Source organism: Entelurus aequoreus, linkage group LG13 (assembly GCF_033978785.1).
Source record: "Entelurus aequoreus isolate RoL-2023_Sb linkage group LG13, RoL_Eaeq_v1.1, whole genome shotgun sequence".
Classification (NCBI taxonomy): Eukaryota; Metazoa; Chordata; class Actinopteri; order Syngnathiformes; family Syngnathidae; genus Entelurus; species Entelurus aequoreus.
The window spans coordinates 8,715,715-8,743,603 of NC_084743.1; the positions used below are offsets into that span (position 1 = coordinate 8,715,715).

Here is a 27,889-nt window from a genome sequence, read left to right on the forward strand (position 1 = left end):
GTACTAGGTAACACAGTACTAAAGAATATTACTAAGTAATATTGTACTAGGTAACACAGTACTAAAGAATATTAGTAAGTAATCGTGTACTAGGTAACACAAATACTAGGTCTTACCTGCACCAGTGACAAGTTGCTGAGGTCCAGTCTGAACAGGAAGTTTCTACATTAACGACAAAATACATCTTTGTAAGTATCCTTCAGTGTGTGTGTGTGTGTGTGTGCGTGTGTCTGTGTGTGTGTGTATGTGTGTTATGTGTACGTGTGTGTGTATTTACAGTGTGTGTACAGTGTGTGTGTGTGTACAGTGTGTGTGTGTCTACAGTGTGTGTGTGTGTTAACAGTGTGTGTGTGTGTGTGTTTACAGTGTGTGTGTGTGTTTACAGTGTGTGTGTGTGTCTACAGTGTGTGTGTGTGTTAACAGTGTGTGTGTGTGTGTGTGTGTGTGTTTACAGTGTGTGTGTGTGTTTACAGTGTGTGTGTGTGTTTACAGTGTGTGTGAGTGTGTACAGTGTGTGTGTGTACAGTGGGAATGTGTGTGTATGTAGTGTGTGTGTGTACAGTGTGTGTGTGTGTACTTTGTGTGTGTGTGTTTACAGTGTGTGTACAGTGTGTGTGTGTGTACAGTGTGTGTGTGTCTACAGTGTGTGTGTGTGTGTTAACAGTGTGTGTGTGTGTGTGTGTGTGTGTGTTTTTACAGTGTGTGTGTGTGTTTACAGTGTGTGTGAGTGTGTACAGTGTGTGTGTGTACAGTGGGAATGTGTGTGTATGTAGTGTGTGTGTGTACAGTGTGTGTGTGTGTACTTTGTGTGTGTGTGTTTACAGTGTGTGTACAGTGTGTGTGTGTGTACAGTGTGTGTGTGTCTACAGTGTGTGTGTGTGTGTTAACAGTGTGTGTGTGTGTGTGTGTGTGTGTGTTTTTACAGTGTGTGTGTGTGTTTACAGTGTGTGTGAGTGTGTACAGTGTGTGTGTGTGTGTGTACAGTGGGAATGTGTGTGTATGTAGTGTGTGTGTGTACAGTGTGTGTGTGTGTTTACAGTGTGTGTGTTTAGTGTGTGTGTTTGTAGTGTGTGTGTGTGTACAGTGTGTGTGTTTAGTGTGTGTGTGTGTGTACAGTGTGTGTGTTTAGTGTGTGCGTGTGTACAGTGTGTGTTTAGTGTGTGTGTTTGTAGTGTGTGTGTGTGTGTACAGTCGTGTGTGTTTAGTGTGTGTGTGTGTACAGTGTGTGTTTAGTGTGTGTGTTTGTAGTGTGTGTGTGTGTGTACAGTGTGTGTGTGTGTGTGTGTGTGTGTGTGTGTTTGTGTCTCACCTGGCGCCCACGATGAGTTCATTCCTGGTGAGGTCAAGGGTCATCTGGGAGAAGTCGCGCACACCACCTGGTGAGAAGGCTGACATCCAGGGACTGAGCTCTGAGGAGGAGAAGAAGTTAGCAACAATTACATCACTTAAGTTAGCAACAATTACATCACTTAAGTTAGCAACAATTACATCACTTAAGTTAGCAACAATTACATCACTTAAGTTAGCAACAATTACATCACTTAAGGACATTTTTAACTCTTAATATTTGTAGTGAAACATCATAAAAGTATCATTAAGTGCATTGTTATATCATAAAACATGAGAAGATAGCATAGCCTAGCCTAGCCTAGCCTAGCCTAGCCTAGCATGGTTTAGAAAAAAATAGTCTCATCATAAAAATATGATTGAACAATTGAACATAACATTGTTATGATAAGTAATAATCAATAAATATCATGTCAGTAAACAGTACAAGTTAACATAAGTAATAATCAATAAATATCATGTCAGTACAGGTCATTGATGTTGATACTCCAAGCAGGAAGTGCATGACTGCATGACCCCGCCCCTTCCTTAAAGGGCCAGTGTGACTGCATGACCCCGCCCCTTCCTTAAAGGGCCAGTGTTACTGCATGACCCCGCCCCTTCCTTGAAGGGCCAGTGTAACTGCATGACCCCGCCCCTTCCTTAAAGGGCCAGTGTTACTGCATGACCCCGCCCCTTCCTTTAAGGGCCAGTGTGACAGGATGACTGACATTTATTACCACACTTTTATACACGCCACCTCTTCAATCCCCTCGTAAGCGCCCTCACGACTTAGCAGGGCACGGCGGGGGGGCAAGAAAGCCACCAACCTCATCCCCCCCCTCCCCTACACCCCCCCCCCTCCCCTACATCCCCCCCTCCTCTACATCCCCCCCTCCCCTACATCCCCCCTCCTCTACATCCCCCCCTCCTCTACATCCCCCCCCTCCCCTACATCCCCCCCTCCTCTACATCCCCCCCTCCCCTACATCCCCCCCTCCTCTACATCCCCCCCTCCCCTACATCCCCCCTCCTCTACATCCCCCCCTCCTCTACATCCCCCCCCCTCCCCTACATCCCCCCCTCCTCTACATCCCCCCCTCCCCTACATCCCCCCTCCTCTACATCCCCCCCTCCTCTACATCCCCCCCTCCCCTACATCCCCCCTCCTCTACATCCCCCCCTCCTCTACATCCCCCCCTCCTCTACATCCCCCCTCCCCTACACCCCCCCTCCCCTACACCCCCCCTTTTCTACATCCTACATCCCCCCTCCCCTACATCCCCCCTCCTCTACATCCCCCCCTCCTCTACATCCCCCCCTCCCCTACATCCCCCCTCCTCTACATCCCCCCTCCCCTACACCCCCCCTCCCCTACACCCCCCCTCCTCTACATCCCCCCTCCCCTACACCCCCCTCCCCTACATCCCCCCTCCTCCTCTACATCCCCCCCTCCTCTACATCCCCCCTCCTCTACAGCCCCCCCTCCCCTACATCCCCCCTCCTCTACATCCCCCCTCCTCTACATCCTACATCCCCCCCTCCCCTACATCCCCCCCTCCTCTACATCCCCCCTCCCCTACACCCCCCCTCCCCTACATCCCCCCCTCCTCTACATCCTACACCCCCCCTCCCCTACATCCCCCCTCCTCTACATCCTACACCCCCCCTCCCCTACACCCCCCCTCCTCTACATCCTACACCCCCCCTCCCCTACATCCCCCCTCCTCTACATCCCCCCCTCCTCTACATCCCCCCTCCCCTACACCCCCCCTCCCCTACATCCCCCCCTCCTCTACATCCCCCCTCCCCTACACCCCCCCTCCCCTACATCCCCCCCTCCTCTACATCCTACACCCCCCCTCCCCTACATCCCCCCTCCTCTACATTCCCCCTCCCCTACATCCCCCCTCCCCTACACCCCCCCTCCCCTATACCCCCCTCCCCTACATCCCCCCTCCTCGCCGTTTAGTCGCCTCTTCCTCGCTGGACTCCAAGAGTGATTATTGGATGTTTTATTTCCAGACGGCTGCTCTCTGCCGGATAGGCGAGAGGAGGAACATTTTTAGTTTGGCACCGACACAGCCTCACTATCTAGAAGGTTCCGTCTACTTCTGCCCACGTCACGGCCGCATGGGCGTCGTGTTACGGCGGCCATGACAAGTCCAATTTGACGACGCACAACAACCGCCGCCCGCCATCAACGTCACATTCTCTCCAGTGGTAGCACGTTAGCACGTTAGCACGTTAGCACGGGCTCCAGTTCTCAGGCCACTTGAACACAAAATAAAAAGGACACTGTAGATTCCTGCAATAAACATGGAGACACACAACATTGTGGGGCGTCCACCTATAAATCTAATCTATAGGAATCTAACCTATAAATCTAATCTAATAACCTATAACAACATAATAACCTATAACAACATAATAACCTATAAATCTAATCTAATAACCTATTACAACATAATAACCTATAACAACATAATAACCTATAACAACATAATAACCTAGAAATCTAATCTAATAACCTATAACAACATAATAACCTATAACAACATAATAACCTATAAATGTAATCTAATAACCTATAACAACATAATAACCTATAACAACATAATAACCTATAACAACATAATAACCTATAAATCGAATCTAATATCCTATAAAAACATAATAACCTATAACAACATAATAACCTATAACAACATAATAACCTAGAAATCTAATCTAATAACCTATAACAACATAATAACCTATAACAACATAATAACCTATAAATCTAATCTAATAACCTATAACAACATAATAACCTATAACAACATAATAACCTATAACGACATAATAACCTATAAATCTAATCTAATAACCTATAAAAACATAATAACCTATAAATCTAATCTAATACCCCAAAACAACATAATAACCTATAACAACATAATAACCTATAACAACATAATAACCTATAAATCGAATCTAATATCCTATAAAAACATAATAACCTATAACAACATAATAACCTATAACAACATAATAACCTAGAAATCTAATCTAATAACCTATAACAACATAATAACCTATAACAACATAATAACCTATAAATCTAATCTAATAACCTATAACAACATAATAACCTATAACAACATAATAACCTAGAAATCTAATCTAATAACCTATAACAACATAATAACCTATAACAACATAATAACCTATAAATCTAATCTAATAACCTATAACAACATAATAACCTATAACAACATAATAACCTATAACGACATAATAACCTATAAATCTAATCTAATAACCTATAAAAACATAATAACCTATAAATCTAATCTAATACCCCAAAACAACATAATAACCTATAACAACATAATAACCTATAACAACATAATAACCTATAAATCGAATCTAATATCCTATAAAAACATAATAACCTATAACAACATAATAACCTATAACAACATAATAACCTAGAAATCTAATCTAATAACCTATAACAACATAATAACCTATAACAACATAATAACCTATAAATCTAATCTAATAACCTATAACAACATAATAACCTATAACAACATAATAACCTATAACAACATAATAACCTATAAATCTAATCTAATAAACATGGAGACACACAACATTGTGGAGCGTCCACCTATAAGTCTACACTAGGGTGCACAAAAAACAGGATTCACATCTTAATCTTGTTTAGCTTGATTTTAAATCAATTCATAATTTTCAAAAATCAATTAAATTTCTTTTATTATTTGATATTTTCTAAAAAAAATAAAAAATAATTGATTATTTTCTAAAATTGATTTAAAAAAAATAAAAATAATATTTTATTCGCAGTATTTGTTTTGATAATTTTTTGCAGATCCGTTGGAAACACTCTTGTAACCGTTTGTTTATCTAGTCGTCTTTTTTATCACAAAGGACGCACTGAAAGATCATTCACTTCCTGTCAACATGGAGGCACAACATTGTGGAGCGTCCACCTACAAGTCTACACTAATCACCAGGAGTGCACACTAAATTGGTTCACATCAGAATCGCGATTCTTGCTCAACCCGATTCTAAATCGATTAATATTTTTCAAAAACTGCTTAAAAAAAAATAAAAATCAATTTTTAAACTGACATGTTTCTAGGCAGCACTCGAGCAGCTGGAACTAACTACCAATATTATTCAAACCTTCTTAGCAAGAACTCTGTTGTGTTGCAAAGACATGTAACATCTAACAACAAGACACTTTTGACAGTGTCACAGGTCAGACTGACATGTTTCTAGGCGGCACTCGAGCAGCTGGAACTAACTACCAATATTATTCAAACCTTCTTAGCAAGAACTCTGTTGTGTTGCAAAGACATGTAACATTTAACAACAAGACACTTGTGAAAGTGTCACAGGTCAGACTGACATGTTTCTAGGCGGCACTCGAGCAGCAGGAATTAATTACCAATATTATTCAAAGCTTCTTTGCAAGAACTCTGTTGCATTGCAAAGACATTCAGCAACAAGACACTTGTGATAGTGTCACAGGTCAGACTGACATGTTTCTAGGCGGCGCTCGAGCAGCTGGAATTAACTAACAATATTATTCAAACCTTCTTAGCAACAATTCTGTTGTGTTGCAAAGACATTTAACATATAACAACAAGACACTTGTGATAGTGTCACACATCAAACTGACATGTTTCTAGGCGGCGCTCGAGCAGCAGGAATTAATTACCAATATTATTCAAACCTTCTTAGCAAGAACTCTGTTGCGTTGCAAAGACATTCAGCAAAAAGACACTTGTGATAGTGTCACAGGTCAGACTGACATGTTTCTAGGCGGCGCTCGAGCAATTCTTTTCATTCCAAAGTCTTCCCATACATTGTTCTAGCTGCAAAGACTCCACATTTTCTTCGCTGCTACGCTCCCGAAGTAGTCCCAGTACTTTGGTCGTATAGCTCCATGACGGACAAGTGTTAGCTAAAGCTGTTAGCGCTGACCATTGTTGGCCTTTAATCCGCTCAGCATTCACACTTCCTGGTCTCAGCATTCACACTTCCTGGTCTCAGCATTCACACTTCCTGGTCTCAGCATTCACACTTCCTGGTCTCAGCATTCACACTTCCTGGTCCAGGTGAGCTGAGTAGCGCTCCAGCAAGCTAGCATAAAACACTCATCAATCACAGACGATGCATTCAAGGCCCGGCCGACACCTTCATTGTTCTCCTCTTTTCTATACTCTCTGCTTAGCTTGACGGTCCAAGGGCTCCTCGCCGTGCGGGACTTTCTCTGGTGTCTTTGAAAGTGGGACTAATCTGGACATTTGGGATGGGGGGTGTGTCTTTGTGAGGGGTGAAAGGTAAAAGTATAGTTCCACTTTAAGACGTCTTGATGGACTTAGTCTGGAATGGAGACCGGAAGAAGACTTGCAAGTTCATAAAAGTGACCTTCAAAGACAAGGAACAGCAAAAGATGACCTCTGATACCAAACGCATCCTTCTAGTTCCTTTCGTTCACCTGGTCTACAATCACATTGATTTGTGACGTTTCTAGGCAGCACTCTACCAAATTAGAATATTTTGTCTCATCATCTTCAAACTGTCAAGGATTAGTGTTGAACGTCTCAGCACAAATCTAAATGACTTGTATTGATGATATTTCATCCAAGACACTCTAGGCAACTGTCACAAAGATCATACTACTTCATGTTTCTATGCGGCGCTCTAGCAATTACAAATGTCTACTGGTTTTCAAATCATTATTAACGTTCTAAGCCAGAACAAGAACCCTGATTTACAACCCAAGAACCCATAGTGGTATGTGTCTAAGCAGTGCTTGACATCTTTACAATGATCAAGGATCTGTCATCTGGGGTCTATGCAGCACTCTACCATTTGAAAACTTTCAAAGATCACTGTTTTATGTCAGTGCAAGATTCATGTGGATTTTTTAATAGTATTTGACCCCAAATACTTAAATGGCTGGTGTCAAAGGTCACGCAAGTATAAGCTCCGAGGCAGCACTTTAGCAAGGATATTTCCTCTGAGGTCTAGGCGCCACTCTATCAGTTGGAACCTCAAACTGACTTCTTTCAAGCGTTCAAGGATTAGTGTTTTAAGTAAGACCAAGAACCCTATTGACTTTGCTAGAAGACGCTCAATCCAAGACAAACAGGCTAAATGGTGACAAAGTTCATGTTGCTACATGTTTCTAGGGGGCACTCTAGCAGTTGCAATTTTTGACCAAGAAATTTCCACTGATCTTCTTCAAACTTTTAAAGATTAGTGAGCAAGATCTCTGTTGCTTTATCGTGACATTCAACTCAAAATAGTTTACTTAAGATATCTGGTGTCAGATGTCATGATATCAGTATGTTTCTAGGCGGCGATCTAGCAGTTGGAACCTCAAACTGATTCATTTCAAACGTTCAAGGATTAGTGTTTTATATCAGACTAAGAACCCTATTGACTTTGCTAGAAGACACCCAATCCAAGACAAACAGGCTAAATGGTGACAAAGATCATGTTGCTACATGTTTCTAGGTGGTACTCTAGCAGTTGCAATTTTTTAACAAGAAATTTCCACTGATATTCTTCAAACTTTTAAAGACTAGTGAGCAAGATCTCTGTTGCTTTATCGTGACATTCAACTCAAAATACCTCACTTAAGATATCTGGTGCCAGATGTCATGATATCAGTATGTTTCTAGGCGTCGCTCGAGCGTAGAAAATGTCAATCTCTTATCTGGGGTCTAGGCCATGTTCTACCAAATGGAAGTTCCAACCTACCAACTGTAGGTTTTACGTCAAAGCAAGAACCCTGTTGAATTTTTCCAGACAATTTTCGATTCAAAACAATTAGGTGAGCAATGTGATGTTGCTACATGTTGCTATGTGGCGCTGTAGCAAAGATCTCTCATCCGGGGTCTAGGCGCCACTCTACCAGTTGGAACCGGCAACTGATTTCCTTCAAACATTCAAGAATTAGTGTTTCAAGTCAGACCAAGAACCCTATTGACTTTGCTAGAAGACACTCAATCCAAGACAAACAGGCTAAATGGTGACAAAGATCATGTTGCTACATGTTTCTAGGTGGCACTCTTGCAGTTGAAATATTCTTCAAACTTTTAAGAGATTAGTTAGCAAGATCCCTGTTGCTTTATCGTGACATTCAACTCAAGACTTTTAACTTAAAATATCAGGTACTAAATGTCATGATATCAGTATGTTTCTAGGCAGCGCTCTAGCATAGATCATTTCAATCTCTTATCTGGGGTTTTAGGCTATGTTCTACCAAATGCTCAACAAATGATGTTTCATGTCAAAGCAAGAATCCTATTGACTCTTTCTAGACAATGTTCAACCCAAAACAATTAGGATGAATGCTGAGCAATGTGATGTTGCTACATGCTTCTATGTGGCGCTGGAGCAAAGATCTCTCATCCGGGGTCTAGGCGCCACTCTACCAGTTGGAACCGCCAACTGATTTCCTTCAAACATTCAAGGATTAGTGTTTTATATCAGACTAAGAATCCTATTGACTTTTTCTAGACAATGTTCAACCCAAAACAATTAGGATGAACGGTGAGCAATGTGATGTTGCTACATGCTCCTATCTGTGCAAAGGCACAACTGGCACTCCAAGATTGCGAGTCGTCTCATATCAGTGTTTGTGTCCAGAACATGGAGTGCCGTGACGCAGACAAAGCAGAGACAGGGCCATATCACGAGTGTCGGCACATTTGCATTTGAGAATAATCACATATTGTGTCTAACTGGGGCTGCTGGAATGACCCCCCTTCCTTCAGAGGCAGCCTCAGTGATGGAACCAGGGACCTCCCAAATAAATGGAGGAGCACGTGGGACTGTACCTTAGAGCGTGGAGGAAAAGTGAAGGAAGTAGAAAGTGAAGTAAGTAGAAAGCGAAGTAAGTAGAAAGTGAAGTAAGTAGAAAGTGAAGTAAGTAGAAAGTGAAGTAAGTACGAGTGACTTCCTGAAAGAATGATCTAGAAACCTTGCATGGAGACTTTGGGATGTTCCTTCTTGCTGCACGCCGCCCAATCCATCTCAGACCCGGCCCGCGTCGGCAGCAGGATGAAGAGGAGGAGGAGGAAGATGAGGAGGCCGGCCATGGACGAGCGGGCGGAGTCTCGCCGGGACGTTGTCATGGTGACGAGCTCTCCTCTAACTGCAGAGGCCCGCCAATAAGACGCAGCTGTGGACCAAACAGGAGGAGAAGTCACTTTTTGGACAATAGTGTTTGTAAACAGAGGAAAGACAAAAAAAAAAAAAATATATATATATATATATATATATATATATATATATATATATATATATATATATATATATATATATATATATATATATATATATATATATATATATATATATATATATATATATATATATATATATATATATATATATATATATATGTATGTGTGGGGGAAAATCACAAGACTATTTCATCTCTACAGGCCTGTTTCATGAGGGGTTCATATATATATATATATATATATATATATATATATATATATATATATATATATATATATATATATATATATATATATATATATATATATATATATATGTATGTGTGGGGAAAAATCACAAGACTATTTCATCTCTACAGGCCTGTTTCATGAGGGGTTTTCCTCAATCCTCAGGAAGAAGAAAAAATATTTAAAAAATTAAAAATTAAAAATAAATTAAAATCTCCTGAGGATTGAGGAAAACCCCTCATGAAACAGGCCTGTAGAGATGAAATAGTCTTGTGATTTTTTCCCACACATACATATTACGCTCTACCACGGTATCGAGCACTATTTTTTTTTTTGGATAATCTAATTAAGACATATATATATATATATATATATATATATATATATATATATATATATATATATATATATATATATATATATATATATATATATATGTATATTGTCAGAGAAATAAGAAATGAGGACAGACAGGACATCACCTCACTGATTAAAGTGCAAAAAGGTAAAAACCTTCATTAAAATCTCTGTGGTCTTTGAAAAACAAAAGAATATTTGCAAAAACTGCAGTTAGTAAATAATCCTGACTGCTGCAACAATCAAGTGCCGGGTGTTGACATCCTTCCGTCAACTCCGGGACTGGGAGAGCAGCTGCCTCCTCCAGCCATCATCTCAACAACAATGGAGGCAAAAGAAGATTATTTCAACTATTTTCATCTTTGTTACTGTTAATGAGGAAGTACTACGCATTTAACATGTTTACTTTACTATTACTATTTTTTATAATTGCTACAAATTAAAATGTGTTATTATAGTAATATTTTTAATTTAATAATAATAATAATAAATATTATTATTATAATAAAATCATCAATGAAAAGATAATGAAAACATTAAAAAAAAAAAGGTCATTTTTTAGAATTCAAAATTAGATACAAATATTTTTTCCTATTAATAATAGATAGAAAAACATATTGCTAAATAAAGAATACATATGAACTATTTTTACTTTTTTCATCATTTTCCATACATTTTTCATTGTTGTAGGTATTATGCAGTTAACATTTTTAAATTAGGATTATTATTGTTATAATAATATGTTGTGTAATTTGTACAAATTAAAACTTGTTATTGAAGTAATATTTTAACTTAATAATAATGATAATAATAATAATAATAATTATTATTATAAAATCATGAATGAAAAGATACTGAGGGCAGCACAGTGGCACAGGGGTTAGTGCGTGTGCCTCACAATACTCAGGTCCTGAGTTCAATCCCAGGCTCGGGATCTTTCTGTGGACTTTGCATGTTCTCCCCGTGACTATGTGGCTTCTACTCCGGCTTCCTCACACCTCCAAAGACATGCACCTGGGGATAGGCCCCTCCCACCTCCAAAGACATGCACCTGGGGATAGGCCCCTCCCACCTCCAAAGACATGCACCTGGGGATAGGCCCCTCCCACCTCCAAAGACATTCCCCTGGGGATAGGCCCCTCCCACCTCCAAAGGGGGATAGGTTGATTGGCACCACTAAATGGTCCCTAGTGTGTGAATGTTGTCTGTCTGTCTGTGTTGGCCCTGTGATGAGGTGGTGACTTGTCCAGGGTGTACCCCGCCTTCCGCCCGAATGCAGCTGAGATAGGCTCCAGCGCCCCCCGCCACCCCAAAAGGGACAAGCGGTAGAAAATGGATGGATGGATGGAAAAGATACTGAAAACAAATGTTATTTTGTTATTTTTTTAGAATCTAAAATTAGATCCTTTTCTTATGAATAATACAATTATGCATTTAGTAAAGAATATTACTAAATAAAGAAAGAATACATATTAACTATTTTAACTTTTTTCATAATTTTCCGTTAATTTTTCATTGTTATTAACACATATGCATTTAACATTTATAAATTACTATTATTAATATTGCAATATAAATAATATGTTATATATGTATGTCTATTATAAAATAAAAACAATATCATATATAATTAAAACTTGTTATAATAGTATTATTTCAAATTGATATGATTATTTACATACTTTTACTTTAATGCTAATGTATTATAATTATTAAATGTTTTATATTTTAGAATTAAAAAAGAGATACAATATATTGTTTCTACTTATAATACAATTATTAAAATAATTTAAAAAATAATAATACTAAATACTTTTTTTTTTTAAGTAGCAATGATTGACACACATAAATAAATAATAATGTACAGTAAAAATATAAAAATGATTATTATAAAATCAAAATAAAAAGCAACACTTCTTTGACGGTGAAACATGTGAAATGTGGATGAAAAACATTCCAACTTGTACAATGGCCACAGTTTGACCCTGGAACACCTTTTACCTTTTACCATGGCCACAGTTTGACCCTGGAACAGATTATTTGCAGTGGAAATGAGTTTTCTGTGTGACATAAAAGTGAAGTTCATGAACAAAAAGTGACTTCATCCTTGAAGTGAACGAGACACTTTAGCGTCTGGAACACGCTCGTGCTAGCGAGCATCTTTTTGGGGGGTAAAAATCCACTCCAAGTCCAGATGGCAGTCAGGAAATGACAACTCCTTCACTCTCCATCAGTGCCAGCGTGTCGCCATGGCAACGCAGCATCACGTCAGGATGCAGGTGGAAAGTGTTTGAGACTAAAGCGGCTAAACCCACCAGCGGCTAAACCCACCAGTGGCTAAACCCACCAGCGGCTAAACCCACCAGCGGCTAAACCCACCAGCGGCTAAACCCACCAGCGGCTAAACCCACCAGCGGCTAAACCCACCAGCGACTAAACCCACCAGCGGCTAAACCACCGGCTGCTAAACCCACCAGCGGCTAAACCCACCAGCAGCTAAACCCACCAGCGACTAAACCCACCAGCGGCTAAACCCACCGGCTGCTCCCCAACTTTCAAGTCCTCAACTCTTACGTCTCTCAGCCAATCAGCATCCACTTTACTGTCTGTTCCAGGGTCAAACTGTGGCCATGGTAAAAGGTAAAAGGTGTTCCAGGGTCAAAGTGTGGCCATGGTAAAAGGTAAAAGGTGTTCCAGGGTCAAACTGTGGCCATGGTAAAAGGTAAAAGGTGTTCCAGGGTCAAACTGTGGCCATGGTAAAAGGTAAAAGGTGTTCCAGGGTCAAACTGTGGCCATGGTAAAAGGTAAAAGGTGTTCCAGGGTCAAACTGTGGCCATGGTAAAAGGTAAAAGGTGTTCCAGGGTCAAACTGTGGCCATGGTAAAAGGTAAAAGGTGTTCCAGGGTCAAACTGTGGCCATGGTAAAAGGTAAAAGGTGTTCCAGGGTCAAACTGTGGCCATGGTAAATAGGTGTGTCAAGTGTTAAAAGTGGTGAAGCAGTGTACAATAGGCTGTGTAACATGTATTTGCCATGAATTATATTTGTTCATATTTGTATTTTCTACGGTCTTTATCACATTTTTGCCATCTTGGTTCTGGTCCATATCCTTCTAGCTTCCCTTTGTGATGTTAGTTAGTTAGTTAGTTAGTTAGTTAGTTAGTTAGTTAGTTAGTTAGTTAGTTAGCAGTGTTTCCAAATGACGGCATTATATGTTACTTTTACTAGTAAGGAGTCATCTAATGACTTTGTACATTACAGCTCTGTTATCACTCCCTTTGATGTAAGGTGTGCTTTATTGTCAACTACACAGAAACACAGGAAGTGAAAGAAGGCAACATCCCACAGCAAACAACGTGTAACACACACACACACAAAACTACTACTACTACTACTACTACTACTACTATTACTACTACTACTACTACTACTACTACTATTACTACTACTACTACTATTACTACTACTACTACTACTACTATTACTACTACTACTACCACTACTACTACTATTACTACTACTACTACTACTACTACTATTACTACTACTACTACTACTACTATTACTACTACTACTACTACTACTACTACTATTACTACTACTACTACTACTACTACTACTATTACTACTACTACTACTATTACTACTACTACTACTACTACTATTACTACTACTACTACCACTACTACTACTATTACTACTACTACTACTACTACTATTACTACTACTACTACTACTACTACTACTACTACGAGGGAATAAGGAACAACAAAGCAAAGAAGCTACAGTACTGGTTAGTGGACAAGGAGACAACAGCCGAGGAGGGAAGTTTCCATCTTTCTATTAGCTAGCGCTAACACATTGCAGTGAAGAAGATTCAACACAGCAGCGCACTGAGCTAACAAGTGTCACTTAGCAACAGGCACTGCCTTTTAAAGACACACACACACACACACACACACACACACACACACACACACACACACACACACACACACACACACACACACACACACACACACACCTGCACAGGTGAGGTAGCAGCAACAGACCTACACCACAGTGCTGCTCTGTCTGTGTGTGTGTGTGTGTGTGTGTGTGTGTGTGTGTGTGTGTGTGTGTGTGTGTGTGTGTGTGTGTGTGTGTGTGTGTGTGTTGCCACGTGTCACTGTAATGAAAAAGGATGTTGCATCAGACCAGCAGAAGGGAAATCAAAGCTTTTGTTCCTTCAGAATAAAAAAAAGGCATGAAAGGAAACTGATTGATTATGTGTGGATGGGGGAGGGGGGGGGGTCCTCTCACCAAAGTCCTTGTTAGCTCTTTGATAGCAGGAGTGATTTATTTTGACAGTCAACTCATTGACTTCTGTGGCTCTTCACAATAAAAGCCTTTGTCAGTAAGGGCAGATTTGAAAGAAGAGCAATTGAAGTGTGGAGCAGCAATTGAAGTGTGGAGCAGCAATTGTAGTGTGGAGCAGCAATTGTAGTGTGGAGCAGCAATTGTAGTGTGGAGCAGCAATTGTAGTGTGGAACAGCAATTGTAGTGTGGAGCAGCAATTGTAGTGTGGAGCAGCAATTGTAGTGTGGAGCAGCAATTGTAGTGTGGAACAGCAATTGTAGTGTGGAGCAGCAATTGTAGTGTGGAGCAGCAATTGTAGTGTGGAGCAGCAATTGAAGTGTGGAGCAGCAATTGTAGTGTGGAGCAGCAATTGTAGTGTGGAGTGGAGCAGCAATTAAAGTGTGGAGCAGCAATTGTAGTGTGGAGCAGCAATTGTAGTGTGGAGCAGCAATTGTAGTGTGGAGCAGCAATTAAAGTGTGGAGCAGCAATTGTAGTGTGGAGCAGCAATTGTAGTGTGGAGCAGCAATTGAAGTGTGGGAGCAGCAATTGTAGTGTGGAGCAGCAATTGTAGTGTGAGCAGCAATTGAAGTGTGGAGCAGCAATTGTAGTGTGGAGCAGCAATTGTAGTGTGGAACAGCAATTGAAGTGTGGAGCAGCAATTGTAGTGTGGAGCAGCAATGTAGTGTGGAGCAGCAATTGAAGTGTGGAGCAGCAATTGTAGTGTGGAGAGCAATGGAGCAGCAATTGTAGTGTGGAGCAGCAATTGTAGTGTGGAGCAGCAATTGTAGTGTGGAGCAGCAATTAAAGTGTGGAGCAGCAATTGTAGTGTGGAGCAGCAATTGTAGTGTGGAACAGCAATTGAAGTGTGGAGCAGCAATTGTAGTGTGGAGCAGCAATTGTAGTGTGGAGCAGCAATTGAAGTGTGGAGCAGCAATTGTAGTGTGGAGCAGCAATTGAAGTGTGGAGCAGCAATTGTAGTGTGGAGCAGCAATTGTAGTGTGGAGCAGCAATTGTAGTGTGGAGCAGCAATTGTAGTGTGGAACAGCAATTGTAGTGTGGAGCAGCAATTAAAGTGTGGAGCAGCAATTGTAGTGTGGAGCAGCAATTGAAGTGTGGAGCAGCAATTGTAGTGTGGAGCAGCAATTGTAGTGTGGAGCAGCAATTGTAGTGTGGAGCAGCAATTGTAGTGTGGAGCAGCAATTGTAGTGTGGAGCAGCAATTGAAGTGTGGAGCAGCAATTGTAGTGTGGAGCAGCAATTGTAGTGTGGAAGCAGCAATTGAAGTGTGAGCAGCAATTGTAGTGTGGAGCAGCAATTGTAGTGTGGAGCAGCAATTGAAGTGTGGAGCAGCAATTGTAGTGTGGAGCAGCAATTGAAGTGTGGAGCAGCAATTGTAGTGTGGAGCAGCAATTGTAGTGTGGAGCAGCAATTGTAGTGTGGAGCAGCAATTGTAGTGTGGAACAGCAATTGTAGTGTGGAGCAGCAATTGAAAGTGTGGAGCAGCAATTGTAGTGTGGAGCAGCAATTGAAGTGTGGAGCAGCAATTGTAGTGTGGAGCAGCAATTGTAGTGTGGAGCAGCAATTGTAGTGTGGAGCAGCAATTGTAGTGTGGAGCAGCAATTGTAGTGTGGAGCAGCAATTGTAGTGTGGAGCAGCAATTGAAGTGTGGAGCAGCAATTGTAGTGTGGAGCAGCAATTGTAGTGTGGAGCAGCAATTAAAGTGTGGAGCAGCAATTGTAGTGTGGAGCAGCAATTGTAGTGTGGAGCAGCAATTGTAGTGTGGAACAGCAATTGTAGGTGGAGCAGCAATTAAAGTGTGGAGCAGCAATTGTAGTGTGGAGCAGCAATTGATAGTGTGGAGCAGCAATTGTAGTGTGGAGCACAATTGTAGTGTGGAGCAGCAATTGTAGTGTGGAGCAGCAATTGAAGTGTGGAGCAGCAATTGTAGTGTGGAGCAGCAATTGTAGTGTGGAGCAGCAATTAAAGTGTGGAGCAGCAATTGTAGTGTGGAGCAGCAATTGTAGTGTGGAGCAGCAATTGAAGTGTGGAGCAGCAATTGTAGTGTGGAGCAGCCAATTGTAGTGTGGAGCAGCAATTGTAGTGTGGAGCAGCAATTGTAGTGTGGAGCAGCAATTGTAGTGTGGAGCAGCAATTGAAGTGTGGAGCAGCAATTGAAGTGTGGAGCAGCAATTGTAGTGTGGAGCAGCAAATTAAAGTGTGGAGCAGCAATTGTAGTGTGGAGCAGCAATTGTAGTGTGGGAGCAGCAATTGTAGTGTGGAACAGCAATTGTAGTGTGGAGCAGCAAATTAAAGTGTGGAGCAGCAATTGTAGTGTGGAGGCAGCAATTGAAGTGAGGAGCCAAGCAATTGTAGTGTGGCGCAGCAATGTAGTGTGGAGCAGCAATTGAAGTGTGGAGCAGCAATTTTAGTGTGGAGCAGCAATTGAAGTGTGGAGCAGCAATTGTAGTGTGGAGCAGCAATTGTAGTGTGGAGCAGCAATTAAAGTGTGGAGCAGCAATTAAGTGTGGAGCAGCAATTTGTAGTGTGGAGCAGCAATTGAAGTGTGGAGCAGCAATTGTAGTGTGAGCAGCAATTGTAGTGTGGAGCAGCAATTGTAGTGTGGAGCAGCAATTGTAGTGTGGAGCAGCAATTGTAGTGTGGAGCAGCAATTAAAGTGTGGAGCAGCAATTGTAGTGTGGAGCAGCAATTGTAGTGTGGAGCAGCAATTGTAGTGTGGATCAGCCGTGATGTGACCTTCAGCTCAAAAGTACCACAAACTACTTTTATAGTTGGTCCTTTCAGCATCTTTCATATTTGACTTGTTATCTAACAACATTGTCACACAGCAGGAATCACTTTGAAATGTAGAAGTAGAAAAGCAGTAAAGTTGTCATGGAAATAAAAAGAGAATACAACAAAGTTTTCAACTTCTCTCCAATAGAAGACTGCACAGACAACATTTTTCATGTCCACTCTGACTAACTTTATTATTGCCTGCAAATATTAGCTCATTTGGACTTTGATGCCTGCAACATGTTTCAAAAAAGCTGGCACAAGTGGCAAAAAAGAGTGAGAAAGTTGAGGAATGCACTTATTTGGAACATCCCCCAGGTGAACAGGCTAATTGGGAACAGGTGGGTGCCATGATTGGGTGTAAAAGCAGCTTCCAGTCCTTCACCAACAAGGACGGGGTCGAGGGTCACCACTTTGTCAACAAATGCCTGAGCTAATTGTTGAACAACAACATTTATCAACCAGGAATTGAGGGATTTCACCATCTACACTCCGTGATATCATCAGAGAATGTGGAGAAATCCCTGCAGGTAAGCCAGGATATTACACACCTTGGATCCCTCAGGCATCAACAAGCCACATCAGTGTGTAAAGGATATCACCACATGGGCTCAGGAACACTTCATAAAACCACTGTCAGTAACTACAGTTGGTCGCTACATCTGTAAGTGTAAGTTAAAACTCTACTATGCAAAGCCACAGCCATTTATCAACAACACCCAGAAGTGCTTCGCTGGGCCCGAGCTCATCTAAGATAGATTGATGCAAAGTGGAAAAGTCTTCTGTGGTCTGACCAGTCCACATTACTAATTGTTTATGGAAACTGTGGACCAAAGAGGAGAAGAACCTTCCGGACTGTTCTAGGGTGAAAGTGGAAAAGGCAGCATGTGTGATGGTATGGGGGTGTATTAGTGTGTGATGGTATGGGGGTGTATTAGTGTGTGATGGCATGGGGGTGTATTAGTATGTGATGGTATGGGGGTGTATTAGTGTGTGATGGTATGGGGGTGTATTAGTGTGTGATGGTATGGGGGTGTATTAGTGTGTGATGGTATGGGGGTGTATTAGTGTGTGATGGTATGGGGGTGTATTAGTGTGTGATGGTATGGGGGTGTATTAGTGATTAGTGTGTGATGGTATGGGGGTGTATTAGTGTGTGATGGTATGGGGGTGTATTAGTGATTAGTGTGTGATGGTATGGGGGTGTATTAGTGTGTGATGGTATGGGGGTGTATTAGTGTGTGATGGTATGGGGGTGTATTAGTGTGTGATGGTATGGGGGTGTATTAGTGTGTGATGGTATGGGGGTGTATTAGTGTGTGATGGTATGGGGGTGTATTAGTGATTAGTGTGTGATGGTATGGGGGTGTATTAGTGTGTGATGGTATGGGGGTGTATTAGTGATTAGTGTGTGATGGTATGGGGGTGTATTAGTGTGTGATGGTATGGGGGTGTATTAGTGTGTGATGGTATGGGGGTGTATTAGTGTGTGATGGTATGGGGGTGTATTAGTGTGTGATGGTATGGGGGTGTATTAGTGATTAGTGTGTGATGGTATGGGGGTGTATTAGTGTGTGATGGTATGGGGGTGTATTAGTGTGTGATGGTATGGGGGTGTATTAGTGTGTGATGGTATGGGGGTGTATTAGTGTGTGATGGTATGGGGGTGTATTAGTGTGTGATGGTATGGGGGTGTATTAGTGTGTGATGGTATGGGGGTGTATTAGTGTGTGATGGTATGGGGGTGTATTAGTGTGTGATGGTATGGGGGTGTATTAGTGATTAGTATGTGATGGTATGGGGGTGTATTAGTGTGTGATGGTATGGGGGTGTATTAGTGTGTGATGGTATGGGGGTGTATTAGTGTGTGATGGTATGGGGGTGTATTAGTGATTAGTGTGTGATGGTATGGGGGTGTATTAGTGTGTGATGGTATGGGGGTGTATTAGTGTGTGATGGTATGGGGGTGTATTAGTGTGTGATGGTATGGGGGTGTATTAGTGTGTGATGGTATGGGGGTGTATTAGTGTGTGATGGTATGGGGGTGTATTAGTGTGTGATGGTATGGGGGTGTATTAGTGATTAGTGTGTGATGGTATGGGGGTGTATTAGTGTGTGATGGTATGGGGGTGTATTAGTGTGTGATGGTATGGGGGGTGTATTAGTGGTCAAGACATGGGTAACTTACACATCTGTGAAGGCACCATTAATGCTGAAAGGTACATAAAACTTTTGGAGCAACATATGTTGCCATCCAAGCAACGTTACCATGGACGCCCCTGCTTATTTCAGGAGGACGATGCTGAAATGTGTGGCGTCTAAAATATGAGAAGGGAGACTGTTGAACAACTTAAGCTGTACATCAAGCAAGAATGGGAAAGAATTCCACTTCAAAAATGTGTCTCCTCACTTCCCAAACCTTTACTGAGTGTTGTTAAAAGGAAAGGCCATGTAACACAGTGGTGAACATGCCTTTTTTGCAATGTGTTGCTGACATTACATTATAACTTCATGATTATTTATTTGTTTGTCAGAGTGAACATGAAATATGTTGTCTTTGCAGTCTATTCTATTGAATAGAAGTTGAAAAGGATTAGTTGTATTCTCTTTTTATTGAGCATTTACACAACTTGACAACTTCACTGCTTGTGTAGTTTGTCAATCACTTCATCATTTTCAAAAGTTGATTAGTTAAGATTCAAGTTTGAAGAAGACATTTTAAGTCCATGTGCTTGCAAGCAGAATTGTCTTTTCTAACTTGTGACCTGTTTAAAAAACATGTAAATATGCTAATTATTACATTATTAATTATTACATGATTAATTATTACATTATTAATTATTACATGATTAATTATTACATTATTAATTATTACATGATTAATTATTACATTATTAATTATTACATTATTAATTATTACATGATTAATTATTACATTATTAATTATTACATTATTAATTATTACATTACTTCAGCAAATAATTCATTACAGAATCAGTTTGAGGTGATTATCGTGTTTCATCCCAAAAAGTTATTAATAATATATATATTTTTTTCCCAATGACACATTTTTGGGGCTCTTAAAAAAACTTATTTTAAAAAATGGATTCTTCTCAAAAATAATGTTACTTTTTTTTTTTTGACAAAAAATTATCTTAATATTCATTTTTGTTTAAAACACTTTAATTTTTTTAATTTGAATCAATTTTAAGAAGACACTTTTAGTTTATGTCTTTGCAAGCAGAAGGAACTTTTCTAACCTGTAACATCTTTTTAAACCTTTCAATGACAAATATTACAGCAAATATTACATTGGGAGGATCAATCATCAATTCTGGATCAATACTTTCACTATTGATCCATCACTAACATGATCACATGACTCAGCACACATTCATATTGATTTCTGATTCACCACAATCACACTTTCATGTACATTTACATTGTGTGTACGTGAATGGACAGACATGTTTACATTGTGAGTGTACGTGAATGGACAGACATGTTTACATTGTGAGTGTACGTGAATGGACAGACATGTTTACATTGTGAGTGTACGTGAATGGACAGACATGTTTACATTGTGAGTGTACGTGAATGGACAGACATGTTTACATTGTGAGTGTACGTGAATGGACAGACATGTTTACATTGTGTGTACGTGAATGGACAGACATGTTTACATTGTGAGTGTACGTGAATGGACATACATGTTTACATTGTGAGTGTACGTGAATGGACAGACATGTTTACATTGTGTGTACGTGAATGGACAGACATGTTTACATTGTGAGTGTACGTGAACGGACAGACATGTTTACATTGTGTGTACGTGAATGGACAGACATGTTTACATTGTGTGTACGTGAATGGACAGACATGTTTACATTGTGAGTGTACGTGAATGGACAGACATGTTTACATTGTGTGTACGTGAATGGACAGACATGTTTACATTGTGTGTACGTGAATGGACAGACATATTTACATTGTGTGTACGTGAATGGACAGACATGTTTACATTGTGTGTACGTGAATGGACAGACATGTTTACATTGTGAGTGTACGTGAATGGACAGACATGTTTACATTGTGTGTACGTGAATGGACAGACATGTTTACATTGTGTGTACGTGAATGGACAGACATGTTTACATTGTGAGTGTACGTGAATGGACAGACATGTTTACATTGTGTGTACGTGAATGGACAGACATGTTTACATTGTGAGTGTACGTGAATGGACAGACATGTTTACATTGTGAGTGTACGTGAATGGACAGACATGTTTACATTGTGAGTGTACGTGAATGGACAGACATGTTTACATTGTGTGTACGTGAATGGACAGACATGTTTACATTGTGAGTGTACGTGAATGGACATACATGTTTACATTGTGAGTGTACGTGAATGGACAGACATGTTTACATTGTGTGTACGTGAATGGACAGACATGTTTACATTGTGAGTGTACGTAAACGGACAGACATGTTTACATTGTGTGTACGTGAATGGACAGACATGTTTACATTGTGTGTACGTGAATGGACAGACATGTTTACATTGTGAGTGTACGTGAATGGACAGACATGTTTACATTGTGTGTACGTGAATGGACAGACATGTTTACATTGTGTGTACGTGAATGGACAGACATATTTACATTGTGTGTACGTGAATGGACAGACATGTTTACATTGTGTGTACGTGAATGGACAGACATGTTTACATTGTGAGTGTACGTGAATGGACAGACATGTTTACATTGTGTGTACGTGAATGGACAGACATGTTTACATTGTGTGTACGTGAATGGACAGACATGTTTACATTGTGAGTGTACATGAATGGACAGACATGTTTACATTGTGTGTACGTGAATGGACAGACATGTTTACATTGTGAGTGTACGAGAATGGACAGACATGTTTACATTGTGAGTGTACGTGAATGGACAGACATGTTTACATTGTGTGTACGTGAATGGACAGACATGTTTACATTGTGTGTACGTAAATGGACAGACATGTTTACATTGTGACAGACATGTTTACATTGTGAGTGTACGTGAATGGACAGACATGTTTACATTACAAGAGTATGTGAATGGACAGAAACATTTACACCATGTGAGAATAAATTGTACAATCTTTTGTGTGTATGTGAATGGATAGACGTGTTGACATTACAAGTGTACGTGAATAGACTGACAGCTCTGTGTGCACAACAATAGGTGGTGTGATGGTTATACTGCTTGTATGTGAATGGACTAACATGTTACAATTACAAGTGTATGCGAATGGACTGACAGCTTTGTGTGCACAACAATAGGTGGTGTGATGGTTATACTGCTTGTATGTGAATGGACTGACGAGGATCTTTGACCAGATGATTAAATGTTGTAGATGTAAACTGACATACATGAGATGTATACAGTACGTGAATGGATAGACATGGTTGAATGTGAATGGACATACGCAGACGTGTGGGAGAGGTAAAGAACCATTGACCTGGTCCTGGCTGGTCCCCAAATAAAGCAGAGATAAGGAAGTCCAGTGTCCTATGAAGACCAGGACAAGGACTAAGGACTTCAGGAGCCAGAAGACCACCTGAGACCACCACAAAGTTCTACTTCCTGTTCCCGTCCCAGTCCGACAGGTCCAAGTGATGACATCATCGGCTAGCAGGAAGTAGAATATATATACACCCCCCCCCCCCCCCTCCCCCCCAGTGAGAAGTGAAAGGGTCCTCTGTGAGGTTGTCCAAGGATCTGCCTGCAGCCCCCCCCACCCCCACCCCCCATCTTTGTGGACTCAATGGCCCCCTCTAAGGGTCCTAATGCACCGTGGACCACACAAAGAAGTCCTGGTCCTGGGCCAACAACAACAATTCCACACAAACTGTGGAGAACCTGAAAGGAACTGCTTCTCTTCTTCTAGAACTGCTTGTCTTCTTCTAGAACTGCTTCTCTTCTTCTAGAACTGCTTGTCTTCTTCTAGAACTGCTTGTCTTCTTCTAGAACTGCTTCTCTTCTTCTAGAACTGCTTCTCTTCTTCTAGAACTGCTTGTCTTCTTCTAGAACTGCTTCTCTTCTTCTAGAACTGCTTCTCTTCCTCTAGAACTGCTTCTCTTCTTCTAGAACTGCTTCTCTTCTTCTAGAACTGCTTCTCTTCTTCTAGAACTGCTTCTCTTCCTCTAGAACTGCTTCTCTTCCTCTAGAACTGCTTCTCTTCCTCTAGAACTGCTTCTCTTCTTCTAGAACTGCTTCTCTTCTTCTAGAACTGCTTCTCTTCCTCTAGAACTGCTTCTCTTCTTCTAGAACTGCTTCTCTTCTTCTAGAACTGCTTCTCTTCCTCTAGAACTGCTTCTCTTCTTCTAGAACTGCTTCTCTTCCTCTAGAACTGCTTCTCTTCTTCTAGAACTGCTTCTCTTCTTCTAGAACTGCTTCTCTTCCTCTAGAACTGCTTCTCTTCTTCTAGAACTGCTTCTCTTCTTCTGGAACCAAACATCAACACTTCTTGTCTTGGCACACACCACACGTCCACTAGGGAGGACAACCACACGTCCACTACGGAGGACAACCACACGTCCCCTGGGGAGGACAACCACACGTCCACTACGGAGGACAACCACACGTCCACTACGGAGGACAACCACACGTCCACTACGGAGGACAACCACACGTCCCCTGGGGAGGACAACCACACGTCCACTACGGAGGACAACCACACGTCCCCTGGGGAGGACAACCACACGTCCACTACGGAGGACAACCACACGTCCACTACGGAGGACAACCACACGTCCACTACGGAGGACAACCACACGTCCCCTGGGGAGGACAACCACACGTCCCCTGGGGAGGACAACCACACGTCCACTACGGAGGACAACCACACGTCCCCTGGGGAGGACAACCACACGTCCACTACGGAGGACAACCACACGTCCACTACGGAGGACAACCACACGTCCCCTGGGAAGGACAATCACACGTCCACTACGGAGGACAACCACACGTCCCCTGGGGAGGACAATCACACGTCCACTACGGAGGACAAACACACGTCCCCTGGGGAGGACAATCACACGTCCACTACGGAGGACAACCACACGTCCACTACGGAGGACAACCACACGTCCACTACGGAGGACAACCACACGTCCCCTGGGGAGGACAACCACACGTCCACTACGGAGGACAACCACACGTCCCCTGGGGAGGACAACCACACGTCCACTACGGAGGACAACCACACGTCCACTACGGAGGACAACCACACGTCCACTACGGAGGACAACCACACGTCCCCTGGGGAGGACAACCACACGTCCCCTGGGGAGGACAACCACACGTCCACTACGGAGGACAACCACACGTCCCCTGGGGAGGACAACCACACGTCCACTACGGAGGACAACCACACGTCCACTACGGAGGACAACCACACGTCCCCTGGGGAGGACAATCACACGTCCACTACGGAGGACAACCACACGTCCCCTGGGGAGGACAATCACACGTCCACTACGGAGGACAAACACACGTCCCCTGGGGAGGACAATCACACGTCCACTACGGAGGACAACCACACGTCCCCTGGGGAGGACAACCACACGTCCACTACGGAGGACAACCACACGTCCACTACGGAGGACAACCACACGTCCCCTGGGGAGGACAACCACACGTCCACTACGGAGGACAACCACACGTCCCCTGGGGAGGACAACCACACGTCCACTACGGAGGACAACCACACGTCCACTACGGAGGACAACCACACGTCCACTACGGAAGACAACCACACGTCCCCTGGGGAGGACAACCACACGTCCACTACGGAGGACAACCACACGTCCACTACGGAGGACAACCACACGTCCACTACGGAAGACAACCACACGTCCCCTGGGGAGGACAACCACACGTCCACTACGGAGGACAACCACACGTCCCCTGGGGAGGACAACCACACGTCCACTGGGGAGGACAACCACACGTCCACTGAGGAGGACAACCACACGTCCACTGAGGAGGACAACCACATGTCCACTGGGGAGGACAACCACACGTCCACTGGGGAGGACAACCACACGTCCACTGAGGAGGACAACCACACGTCCACTGAGGAGGACAACCACACGTCCACTGGGGAGGACAACCACACGTCCCCTGGGGAGGACAACCACACGTCCGCTACGGAGGACAACCACACGTCCCCTGGGGAGGACAACCACACGTCCACTACGGAGGACAACCACACGTCCCCTGGGGAGGACAACCACACGTCCACTACGGAGGACAACCACACGTCCCCTGGGGAGGACAACCACACGTCCACTACGGAGGACAACCACACGTCCCCTGGGGAGGACAACCACACGTCCACTACGGAGGACAACCACACGTCCCCTGGGGAGGACAACCACACGTCCACTACGGAGGACAACCACACGTCCACTACGGAGGACAACCACACGTCCACTACGGAGGACAACCACACGTCCCCTGGGGAGGACAACCACACGTCCACTACGGAGGACAACCACACGTCTCCTGGGGAGGACAACCACACGTCCACTACGGAGGACAACCTCACGTCCCCTGGGGAGGACAACCACACGTCCACTACGGAGGACAACCACACGTCCCCTGGGGAGGACAACCACACGTCCACTACGGAGGACAACCACACGTCCCCTGGGGAGGACAACCACACGTCCACTATGGAGGACAACCACACGTCCCCTGGGGAGGACAACCACACGTCCACTACGGAGGACAACCACACGTCCACTACGGAGGACAACCACACGTCCACTACGGAGGACAACCACACGTCCACTACGGAAGACAACCACACGTCCCCTGGGGAGGACAACCACACGTCCACTACGGAGGACAACCACACGTCCCCTGGGGAGGACAACCACACGTCCACTACGGAGGACAACCACACGTCCACTACGGAGGACAACCACACGTCCACTACGGAAGACAACCACACGTCCCCTGGGGAGGACAACCACACGTCCACTACGAAGGACAACCACACGTCCCCTGGGGAGGACAACCACACGTCCACTACGGAGGACAACCACACGTCCACTACGGAGGACAACCACACGTCCACTACGGAAGACAACCACACGTCCCCTGGGGAGGACAACCACACGTCCACTACGGAGGACAACCACACGTCCCCTGGGGAGGACAACCACACGTCCACTGGGGAGGACAACCACACGTCCACTGAGGAGGACAACCACACGTCCACTGGGGAGGACAACCACACGTCCACTGAGGAGGACAACCACACGTCCACTGAGGAGGACAACCACACGTCCACTGGGGAGGACAACCACACGTCCCCTGGGGAGGACAACCACACGTCCACTACGGAGGACAACCACACGTCCACTACGGAGGACAACCACACGTCCACTACGGAAGACAACCACACGTCCCCTGGGGAGGACAACCACACGTCCACTGGGGAGGACAACCACACGTCCCCTGGGGAGGACAACCACACGTCCACTGGGGAGGACAACCACACGTCCACTGAGGAGGACAACCACACGTCCCCTGGGGAGGACAACCACACGTCCACTGGGGAGGACAACCACACGTCCACTGAGGAGGACAACCACACGTCCACTGGGGAGGACAACCACACGTCCCCTGGGGAGGACAACCACACGTCCACTGGGGAGGACAACCACACGTCCACTGAGGAGGACAACCACACGTCCACTGAGGAGGACAACCACACGTCCACTGGGGAGGACAACCACACGTCCACTGGGGAGGACAACCACACGTCCACTGAGGAGGACAACCACACGTCCACTGGGGAGGACAACCACACGTCCACTGAGGAGGACAACCACACGTCCACTGGGGAGGACAACCACACGTCCACTGGGGAGGACAACCACTGGGAACAAAGATGGAGGAAGAAGGATGCTAACGGGAAACAAACAGCTCCTGTTGTCATGGTTACCACAAGGTTTAATGTCAGTCTGATCGTCATGACAACAGCAGCCAGGTGCACAAGTCCACTTCCAAATCAACACAAATAAACCAGCTAAACTATTAATAAATTATTTATTTATTTAAACACTTCTGTCACATAGAGGATCTTTGTCAAGTCTTGGTGCAGTGAATCATTAAACCAGCTAAACACTTCTGTCACATAGAGGATCTTTGATTTGTGTGTTTTTGCTTCTGAACCCCCCAGAGTGCTCCTGTCACATAGATGATCTTTGCATGTTTTAAGAGTGAAGTTGTGTAAATGTTGTTGAAAGAGGTGGTGCTTGGTGGAGACGCGGTGGCGAGGCGTGTGTTGCTCATGGTCGCTCACTAGTGGCCTGGCATGAACATTACAGCAAAAAGGATGCTAGCGACATGCTAGCTGGCACGGCATGGATTTAAGTCGTCGTGTTTCAAGCGTGAGTGAGAAATTCCAATCCCAGGTGACACAAAAAAAGGGGGCGGAGCCTGCTGGGAGGAATTCTCAGGCAAAGAAAGCAGAAAAGTGAGGAAATGAAAGCTTGTACTT

At 43.3% G+C, this 27,889-nt stretch overlaps 1 protein-coding gene across 2 annotated transcripts in view; it reads right to left on the reverse strand.

The window, feature by feature from the left end:
- Nucleotides 1-27,889, reverse strand: part of LOC133663143 (semaphorin-5B-like) — a 126,127-nt gene that overhangs the window by 80,773 nt on the left and 17,465 nt on the right. For both annotated transcript variants that reach the window (XM_062067390.1, XM_062067389.1), the window contains exons 3-5: nt 9,341-9,541; nt 1,310-1,409; nt 117-162 (exon numbers count right to left, since the gene is read on the reverse strand). In XM_062067390.1, coding sequence (XP_061923374.1) covers nt 117-162; nt 1,310-1,409; nt 9,341-9,541 — 347 coding nt within the window. The remainder of the gene's footprint in view (nt 1-116; nt 163-1,309; nt 1,410-9,340; nt 9,542-27,889) is intronic.